Raw genomic sequence first — 10,611 nt, 5'->3', positions numbered from 1 at the left:
ATGTGATTCCCTCATCAAAAGCAACATAGTGTTGCTTTGATTTCCCCATGGTACGTTTGAGAAATCCTTTAATCTCCCATGGCAGCCATTTGGAGGTGCTTAAATGCTGATACAAAGTGCTGCTTTTCCCACAATGCTCCTCTCATCTACAACCGCCCATATGGTTCTGCAGAAATTCAACAGATAAGAAACAAAGTCACCGACATTCATCACTCTGAAACTATGAATTTGGGACTCCAGTGAACAGTAGTGAGAGTTATAACCCACAAGTGAAAATACATTTGTTTCATATGAAAACATAATACATAGTAAGCTTTAGTTCTGAAGAAATCTGAATGCAACAATAATAGATAACCACAAAGTTCAATGAAACTTATAACATCCAGCACTTTATTGGAAATGCAGACAGAGGAAAAATACAACCAGCCAACTACAACCTTAGAGAACCCTCAGTATTATACACATATGTTACAAACAGGTGAATAAATAAAATATGAAAAAAGGTACGATCTACATTCCATCTTGGAAGGGACACTGACCTTTGTTTTTAAACTAAAGTGCATTCATTATTAGGGGTTTACTGTTTATGTTCTATAGTTTGAGACTTTAAGAACAAGTCTCGCATCCTGTTCATAGCTTTACAGTCACCTGCTATTATACCAGTCAAAAATTGACTTGGCTGAAATTGATTATTTTTTAGTCTATGTAACTGAAATATATGCATTTACTGACAAAGGATCAAACAAATGCACTGATGTGGAATATGACAAAACACACTAGGGTAAAGAAAGTTTGTTTTAAAAAAGAAAAAAAGAAAGAAAGAAGCCTGTAGTGTTGCTGCGCTCATTACAGCATAGTGTATCTGGGGATAATCAAAAAATTAGAAGACCAAAGTGATAATGACTGTTTATCAGAGTAAAGAAAAAAAGTAATTTCATTGCAAATATTAGTTCATTGTACAATGACCCTTCTGGAAGGTATTTCACAAAGTGACAGGAGAAACACGATAGGTTAATTTGAAGAACATGATTTAGAAAATAAATACCATTTAAAGATGATATGTCATAACGTTATGTACACCATCTCAGGGATGTGATGTGCTGCTCCAACTTGTAGACTTCCTCAAATTTAATATACACCAACATGTTACATGTATCTTTAGGTAAAAATTAAAAATAATGTGCAAAACTGCCCGAGGGAACCTCCATACTAAACTACAACCTTGAACATAAATAAGTGACATGTCTGAAAATGATTGTGCCAACTATAAGAATAGCAAAATAAGAGGTTTGCAATGTAACAAAAAGAAAAAAAGAATATTTTCATCTATGTCATAAATGATACTAAAAAAACATTACAAAAAGGTTTTTAATCTGGGTCCTAATCATTTAATATATATCCTTCGAACCACTCATCTGTTGCGTCACTGAAAATGTCAAGAAGCAGATGAACTTTGTGTGTCCATTACTGCTCCTCCAGCCAGGAAGGCTTGTCTGACCCTGGAGGCTTTAACTTTACATTGAACTGTATTAGAGTTTGTTCCAACTGCTGCTGGTTGCCAGCAAAGTAAGCTGAGATTGCATTATGGAAGAGAAGCAGCTGCTTGTGCATCACCTTCACCTAGGAAAAAACAAATGAGAAGGAGCATTAAGTTATTGCAAACAAAATGGAAAAAGGAATATTTAAAAATTCAGAGAGAAACAGTCCTTTAAACTTTCTCATGTCATGTTCTATGAGAAGCACAGACTGTAATATATATTAGTGTGATTTTATGACAGCCCAGTGCAAAATAGTGCAAAAAGTGAAGTCAAAGTGGTAAGATTTTCCCCTGATCTGTCTCATGTGTTCTTTGGTCTTCATGGTGTTCACTAACGTCTGACAAACTAATAAAGTTAGGTTAAGTTATGTTGTAACTAAGGGGACTGGATTTATAGTGGGACTAAATCACACACTGGTGGACGGACTCCATGTAATAATTAGATGACTTCTGAAAACAATGGTTGTGTTGGATTTTACAAGGCAGAGAAAAGGGGGCATGGGCTAAACAGAGTTTCTGAATGTTCCACCAAGTAAAATTTAAGATTTTTTAAAGAACATTAGGACAATAAATGTAAGCCCTATATCACGACCAATGTTTAAAAGAAACTTTTTCTTTTCAGGGGACTAAAAGTGTGGAATCTTTTTGTGGCTCTTGGCATGGGCTTTGTGCTTCTCACGTGGCATATGGCTCTCTACAGCCTTAACCCCTGTAGTGCCAAGCTTCTTTTACACAAATCACAGTGATACAGCTCTCTCCATTCTTCACATTATTTGTTTAAACTGTTTACTCAGTTTTGCCATTATGTTGTGTCTCTCGTTTCTTTATTTCTCTTTGTTGGTTTTTTGTTTAGTTTTTTTTTTTTTTTGCCTCTCAAGCGCTTTGTCTTACACTAGGCTGCTTTTTTAATACTCAGCATTATTACAACCAACTAATTTCCAAGTGACATTTGAAAGCAGCACCTTATTCTTCTCCTTGGTTTGCTAGTTTCGGCTTAAACACCACATCAAGCATCAGTGATCTCAGAGTTTGGGTGTGGTCACATTTGTGCCCCTGCGTATGTGTAACCACATCCAACAGTGATGTCATGGCATAATCACTGAAGCATGGCGAGCTTGCAATGACTTACATAAAATTGATCAAATTCCTATACAAAGACTTTTATAAGAATTGAAAATGGAATGTTTTCAAGGTGGAGTAAAGGCTTTGTTCAAATGCAAGTAATAATCAACAGTGTGTATATTTGGAAACTGGTGTAGCCCAACTAAGTGTTGGAACCATCAATGCATTTATTGGACAAAAATGATAAAAAGAGAAACTGCACAAATTGTTAATTTCCTAGAATTTATCACAACGTGTAATTACTAATACTGGGACTTTGATGCGTTAATTTTGATATTTTAGATAGATTTTAATTTGTTAAAAAAAAAGTTATTTCAATCAATTGCGTTTATTTTATTTATTATTTTTACCAACAAATAGTTACATGAATGATCAGGGGTCCTGAAACACTTGAAAGCTAAATTGGTATAACAGCACTTTGCACCAATCGGCTGGTTGAAAAACCAAAATAAATTAAAAACAACAAACATCTTTGTTGTTGAGCTCATGTCTCTTTATCCAGTAATTTACAGTCAAAAAGGGTTTTTGAATCTAAAATGTTGCTTATTTTGTTGATGCATAGTTTTCAATTAGAGTGTGACTAATTACAGACCTCGAAATCAACTCATTTAAAGATTTTATTTGAGTCCCACCACTAGTAATAGCTGGAGTTATTATGATAGAAAATAAAATGGGAAGATGCATAAATCTGCAAAGCAAACCTTATTTTCCTCCAGAAATTTAAGTTTGATGGACACATCACTACGAAGCCGCTCATATTTCTCTCTGTGGGTGTGGTACTCCTGCTGAGCCATCTCAATGCGAACCATAGCAGCTGCATCCCTTGGACCCAAGCTTAGCTCCTCCAGATCAGAGCGATAGGCATCGAATTCAAGTCTGCACGCATGACAGAAAGAACAGAAACAGATAAAACTTTATCCATGCTTTCCCCTTGCAAATATTTTAATAATATCACTAATCTCTCATGTAAAGTGTCAACACTTTATACCTTGCATTTTCATAATGTCTGATTGTCAACAGAGTATCCTCCATGGTTTTATTGACCAGGGTGTTCACGCTGGACACAAAGAAATTGATGGCACCCAGCAAAGCCTCACCATTCTTGCACAGCAGCTTTTGTGTTTCTGCATTATACCCAAATTCATCCTGCAGGGATACACACAAGTTTTAATCGGCTGTTTGAGACCATCCGACGTGGACATTGAGTCATCGGTGCACCTGTAACTCGGGGGACTTCTGACTCAGGTCTGTGAATGTATCCCCAAGAGCCTGCTGCGTTTGCACCATGCTTTGGAAATGAGTGATGAGCGCAGTCGCCAGTCTTAGGATGTTTTCGTATTTGCTCTTGGTGTCCCTCAAAACATCGATCTGGGCTTCCAATTCCAAGTCCACCGTTCGAGAGCCTCTGCCGAACTTCTCTGAGAACATCTGCTTTGTACACTGAAACCGCCACAAAGATAATATAGGTTTATTCCTAACAAGATGACCAGTTAACATTACTTTCATTTCAGTAATCCACTACAAAAAGGGAATCTCATGCAGATTCATTGCAAAGAGCATAAATAATTTGTAGCTGTGATTGGAGTCAGTGATTCATGGGCCACCACTGGCATAGTCCTTGGGCTAGGCCACTCCTAAGTCAGGGACAACATCCAATGTCTCAAACTCAGGAGAAAAAGGAAAAAAAAAAAGAAATCCAAAGTCCTCTTCGCATATGAAACCAACGTTTGTTTTTAATTTAGAAACCAAGGCCCCGGAGTTTGGATGAAGAGTGGAGAGATACTAAATCAAGGTTTGATGAGGTCTAGTTTGAGGTTTTCCACAGTCAGACCTATGTGGAGCCATGTCAATTGCTGGCATTGGTCCACAATGTGTTATCAAGTAAAAAGTCAGTCCAGCCGTCTGCCAGGGAATTTTAGAGTACTTCATGCTTCCTTTCATGGATTATTCATCTGTCATGAGGAAGATGAGAGACAGCAGAACCAAACAATGCAGATGAGCTGAAGACTGATATTTATCCATACTGGGTTTACTCCATACCTCATCAGAACCATGACATGCTGCACTGATAAAATGCAAAAGGAGCCCTAACCATGTACTGAGTGCATATACTGTGCAGTACATGGACATACAGTTTAGCATGCAAATGTTTTCTACAGTTTAAACATGTAGCACACAACTGGCATTACCTTGTACGTATTAATGCCCCATTTCTTTACACTGTCCAGTTTCTCCACTGCCACACCACGAGAAACTTCTTCAGTTGAATTAGTGTTATGATTCAGTGACCCTTAGATGAAAAAAAAAAAAAGGAAGAAAGAAATATTGAGTATACTTTGGGACATTGTACTTTTTCTTTTAATTTGCAGGGTGGTGGTATATTTGATGGATCATGACAATAAGCGAGAATAAGATGGAGATAGTGAGGAGCTGGGTGATACCTGGATGCTGGTTTGTGTGATGAGCTAGTCGACTGGCTGAAGCATTACTATAAGGCAGGTTAACACCCCTGGATTTCATGCGAATGTCTGAAATGAGCATGGTGGCGATGAAAAGCAGGAATGAGAAAAGGTCACAGATAATGAGGAAGCTTATGCACAGGAACTTGATAGTGAAATAACAAGCTGAAGGAACATATAGAAACTGGTTTTGGTGAAGATGGTGTTGCAAGTGAGTTTGAAGACATAACAGTCCACAATGCAGGTTTTTCATGCAAAAATAAAAGTCACTAAAAAAAAGATAAGAAAATGCACAATATTAGGGTCACAATGAAAGTGCAGCGCAACAACAAAACAGTCATCCAAAGCTCATTTTACAGCCCACAGGAGTAAACTGGACATGAGGTCAACATTTTAAGAGACAAAACAGTAATATCACGTTAGTACGTCCCTAATTCTGAAGGTTGCAATACAGTCGTGTTTACCAATGCTGTGAGTCAATAGATACGAGCAAAGTTGCATACAATCCTTTTAGTCAAGCAATACAAAAACTCTTAAAGAAGGTCACAAATCCCAACATATAAAAGGTTTAATTAAGAAAAGTTGTCATTAGAACACACAGCCACCTAGTCCTGGTGCAGGGGCCCGTCCTCTGTCCAGATACTCAGGGTTGTAGCGAACTCCAGGCCCTAAGGAATATGATGTTTGGAACATGAACCAGCAGCCTAGAGGTCACGAGTTCCTTAGAGGCACAATAATATATGAGGAGGAAGCGTTCTAGCTCTGCTATGGTTTCCTCAGGGTGCATTACATTAGTGAGCTGCTTGGAGTTCCTTTAAGGCATTCAACAACACTGACAGATCTCTGGCTAAGCTCAGAGCAGCCTGCTTCTGACAAGAGAGTGAAAACAGACGGTGGATGGAACAGTGTGCTACTTCAAATCATCTCTGTCTTGGAAAAGTACATAGAGTAAATTTTTTTTTTAAACAACGAGATATGAAATGGTAACTAATAGTGCATCGTCAAATATGAGCTTTTAAAAGAAACAAAAGTCGTCAAAATGAAGAAAAAAAGACAACGCGTTTGACCTCCCGATAATACCTTTGATGGAGCTTGTTGGAATGATGCCCCCAGCCGGTCCTCCATAGCCTCCTGACACGATACTGGTTTCATTCAGGTTGGGTCCAGACACCATCACCTGCTGCAAATCCTGAGAGATTTACATCCAAAAAGATGTCCGCATATAGGGTTGAAAGGGCCAAAAACATAAAAAAGGCATAAAAAAAGAAAATGCATACGATCCTCCACACACTGTTTTTCAGCCAGCTTCACTAAACGGGACATAAATTAGCAATGAGGTACCCTTTTTTGACACCTTGAACAAAATCAAGTTTCATTTCAGTAAAGTAAAAATCAGAAGCAAACAATTTTCTCATGCCTACTTTAGATTCTGTTTGACTAAAACTAAAGAGGAAAGATGAGTGTACTATTTATTTTCTTACTTAAATCACTATGTGCACATTGAAATGCTTATTCACAAATACTAAACTAAACTTGTATGATCTAAGCAGACCTAATCTGAGTCACAATGACAGATACCCTTCTGCTGAAGGGTGACAGAATTATGTTGTGTTTAGCCAATCCTAAGGTTTACACACCCGTTAAAATAACAATTGTTTTAGACATAGAAACAAAGAAGGGAGGCCAGGTTAAGTCATGGTAAAACCTCAACAACTCAGCTACAAAAAAAGGAAAAGAAAAGTCTGTTTGGCCCACTGTTAGGTGCAGCATAATGCACCGGGGGTTCCTTCTGTTAACATTTTGTCAAAGTGGATGACATCATGAACAACTGAAACCCAATACTTCCATGTGGCTGCCAGAGCCTGGAAGATGATGAGGTATTTCATTAACGTGATTTTTCAGCATCAACGTTAAATCCAAATGAACAAAATAACTGCTTAGACAGACAAAAAATGAAGTTCTGGCATAGCTAAAATCAGAGTTTATTACTTCTGGAAGTTTGTTGGGGCAACTAAATGCATAGTCAAGATGTTACATGCAGATAGCTTCCGACTGTAGAATGAATGCAAGTTAAATTAAACATATCTGAACAAAGTCTTAGTTTAAAGGTGCAATGCAACCATGTTGATGTAGCTTTTCTATTTTATTGCTTGCCTAAAATATGTCTGTTTTATTGCACATTATTTTGTCAAATAACAAGGGATGCATATGACTATCATCAATGACTGAAGCACAAAAAATACTCTTTGGTGCCGTCTTGGACAAACAAATCATACGTATTCCATGCACATGTTCTTAACCAGCTGCTAATCTTAAACGTGACTTATTAATACTTTCAAAACCCTGCAGGGTTAAGCTAACATTTGGCCTAATCAGTTTAAGACCTAAACACACAGCCAGGTAATATGTAAGAAAACAAAAACACCTCACTGGCATCATGTATTAAAATATTATGAGGTGGAATAAAAGTTGACTCACCTGCTCCAGGCTGTCATCTTCAGTCAGAGTCCCTGTATCCCCATTGCTGTTAATGGGGATCTCCATGGTAGCAGCCTTGCTCATGATATTGTCTGCCATGATGAAATCTCTGCAAGAAACCAACACAGGATGATAAATTGTTTCCACCTTGGCAAAAGCTAATCCCCAAGCTCTTTAAATCCATGCGAAATCAAAACCAGCAGCTCGATAACTCAGATGCTAACGTGTGTGACTGGGAACAGCGGTGCTGATGTGGCTGCCTGCTGCTACCTGACGAGCTAGCTTCCAATCCTCACAACTGTGTGTTGAAAGGCAAATCCAGTCTTTCGAAAAGGAAACAAGTCGCGGTTAAACTGAAAGAAAATGTAAATGTAGAATCAGCTCAACAGAAAAGCGCCATTGTTTTCAACTTAATATCTCCGAGAGCATACATTGTTAATCCTAAATCGTTCACATGATTTTCTGTCTGCACCCATAGAAAATCCCTGCATCTAGCCAGCTAACGGCTTTATTAAAATCCCTTCGAAATAAAAGTCTCCGTTATATTTATTTGATCACGCAGCTCGTTTAAAACATGCACATGAAAAAAAATATGGAGTAAAAACCTGGATTACTCTTTCAAGAGTGTCAGGTGTTGCAAAATAAGAGGAAGGGATCAATAAAGTTAACCAGAAGCCCTTATTGTGAAATGTAATACCCTTTTCATAGCATCACCTCCACCCACAGCTTCATCTTCCACGTAGTACTGTTGACGTAGCCATAGAGCTTTTGCATCAGTTGCAGTTTTATGACAGTCCGCTAGATGTCATTCTAAGTTCGTGTTTATTTTTGTGATGAGGCACTTTTTCTTGGCTGCTTGTCGACTTGTAAATTAGATTGTATTAAATTTTTGTTGAAAACTATTGAATTAAGCTTTAGGATGAATTTACCACCTTTTTCTGTTGACAACATCCCAATAAATTAAAATGTGCAGACAATAATTTATTTTGGGATGTTAACAGTCTGAGAGGCTTGGTAGTAAACTGACCACACTTCTAGATATTTGCCCAATTTATTTTAATCAGGGATGCATGGAAGTTGCACATGGTTTCCAAATGGGGAGGTTTTTCTGTAATTACTCAAGCTCTGAACAGAGAACCATTCCTAATGCACATTAATGCACAAACACACAACAATACGCTGATAGTTTCACTATGGCCGATCTTCCTTAATATACTCTTTTCCTTAACAACTGTTTCCCATTCCCTGCTTCCCTCACAATTATCTAAAAGTGCTTGTTGAGAGCAAATATTTCAGAAAAAAAATTGTCAGATCAAAGCCAATAAAAAATGCCAAATACGAGAAGACAGGGTATTATTGTTTCAGCTCTAATCAACAAATAAGCATGTCAACAGATTTGCAGATTTATGTGAATCTATTATGCTGCTGCCTCTGGTTTTAGCATTTTAATGACAGTTGTTGCCTTTTTACTATTGAAATTATTGGAGCGTCTCATCAAATTTTACCATGTAAATAGAAGAGTGAAAAGCCTGAGGACAGGCCTCAGGCAAGTATAATTCCAACATCATCAATTAATTTCAACTTCTAATCATTGGCCCTGTTTGTTTTGATCAGTTTGTTTCAGTTCTAATCAAGATCTTTCTGACAGTTCAGCAGTCTTTTTGAATAGTGAAAGACTGTTAGACTGTTAAGTCAGGGAGAGAAGAAAAATAGATCCACATCATATTAGGCATTAACAACTGTTTACATATAGGTTATGAAATAAAAATGGGACTATTTGAATTGAAAGAATAGACTTTATTTCAAATTCAAAGTTCAGATCTTCAATAGTTCATTTAGTGTATAAACATAGAAAAATGCACCTTTCAGTACCAAGGAATTTTAATAGATTTTTAATCAGCCCTCTTGAAAGTAGTTTCCTCTGATTCGGCAGTTTAGGGTCAGTGGATTCAAGGTTTTGTACCAACTAGGGAAACAATGCCACTAGAAGAGACATTTTTTTGGTCATCGACCTTCACCTCAGATTCCAACATGGCTGCCTTGTGTTTAAAGGGGGTGTCATTATGTGTTTTCCAAGCACATAGTTACTTGATTGTGCTATAAAATGTTACTATGTGCCTGGAAGGAAAGACATAATACCACCCCTTTAAAAGAAATTTGACTTTGCGGTTTGACGCCTTGAAATTGGCCTTTTTGTCTTTGTCTCTGTGGCGACAGCTCAGCTGGAGACTGCAGCTTCAAGGAGGAGCTTTGGGTAAATAGGTGGTGCTTTGTACTAGCAGGTGTTAGGGCACCTATGGTTGCCACGGTAGATTCAAGGATTCCTTGAATCAAACCAACACTCCAGGTATGTGTTTTGTGATGGAACAATACAACGCCGTGTAAAAAAGTTGGACTTCACATAATACTTTCTCTTTAAAAGGAACAAACACACAGTTTATTTGTACTACTGACAGCTTTTATCACATTTCACATTTTTCTCTTATGCATAGTGCTGTATAGCCACTGTAACTCAGTGTTTTGCACGTTCCTGTTAATTCATATTGGTAGTAGTATTTAGTTTATCACTGACTACAGTGTTGCACAGGATCCTCTGGATGACACAGTTGTAGAATTTGGTAAGCATGTTTAGACTTTTGTCCTTATTTTTTAAGACATTTTTTTTTCTTGTTTCTACCTTAGCCCTCTGATGGCTAAGGTGTGTTGCTTCTCACTCGTTTACTCTTCAAAATCACATCCTCGTCAACATTAAATTGAGAAAGATTTTACTTTCACACTTCTCTGATCCAACTGAACTAAAGGTAAAATATTGGATAGGGTTAGATGATTAAGACTGTGGAAGATAACATTTCTGTCTGCCATTTCTTGGTGTCATTTCAGTTTATTGTTCTGCTTGGTCACCAGGACTTTCATCATTTAATTACACTGCAATATTCTGCCCAAAACCCTCTGGTCTTGACATTCATATGAATGTCACCACATATTCCTTGCAGCCCAGCCTTTTATTAGAGGAAC

The 10,611-nt window shown here is 37.6% G+C and overlaps 1 protein-coding gene across 7 annotated transcripts; it reads right to left on the bottom strand.

Moving 5' to 3' along the window:
- Nucleotides 1-366: 366 nt before the first annotated feature.
- Nucleotides 367-8,130, bottom strand: LOC106960701 (arfaptin-2-like). 7 transcript variants are annotated; one of them, XM_015053932.1, is made up of 11 exons: nt 8,028-8,130; nt 7,867-7,949; nt 7,597-7,705; nt 6,199-6,307; nt 5,724-5,786; nt 5,101-5,187; nt 4,849-4,949; nt 3,878-4,099; nt 3,648-3,805; nt 3,361-3,535; nt 1,465-1,620 (listed from the first exon to the last, which is right to left on the bottom strand). In XM_015053932.1, the coding sequence occupies exons 3-11, from the start codon at nt 7,693-7,695 to the stop codon at nt 1,465-1,467; spliced, it is 1,170 nt and encodes a 389-aa protein (XP_014909418.1). In that variant the 5' UTR covers nt 7,696-7,705; nt 7,867-7,949; nt 8,028-8,130. The 7 variants fall into 7 exon arrangements, with proteins under 7 accessions (XP_014909419.1, XP_014909423.1, XP_014909424.1 ...); XM_015053935.1 differs by having other exon boundaries at nt 7,893-7,949; XM_015053931.1 differs by having other exon boundaries at nt 7,821-8,112.
- Nucleotides 8,131-10,611: the final 2,481 nt, after the last annotated feature.

The sequence above is a fragment of the Poecilia latipinna genome, unplaced genomic scaffold (genome assembly GCF_001443285.1).
Source record: "Poecilia latipinna isolate Pla-1442-1.1 unplaced genomic scaffold, P_latipinna-1.0 Scaffold1214, whole genome shotgun sequence".
Taxonomy (NCBI): Eukaryota; Metazoa; Chordata; class Actinopteri; order Cyprinodontiformes; family Poeciliidae; genus Poecilia; species Poecilia latipinna.
Note: the sequence above shows the minus strand (reverse complement) of the source record. Positions and strands in the feature narration are given on the sequence as shown.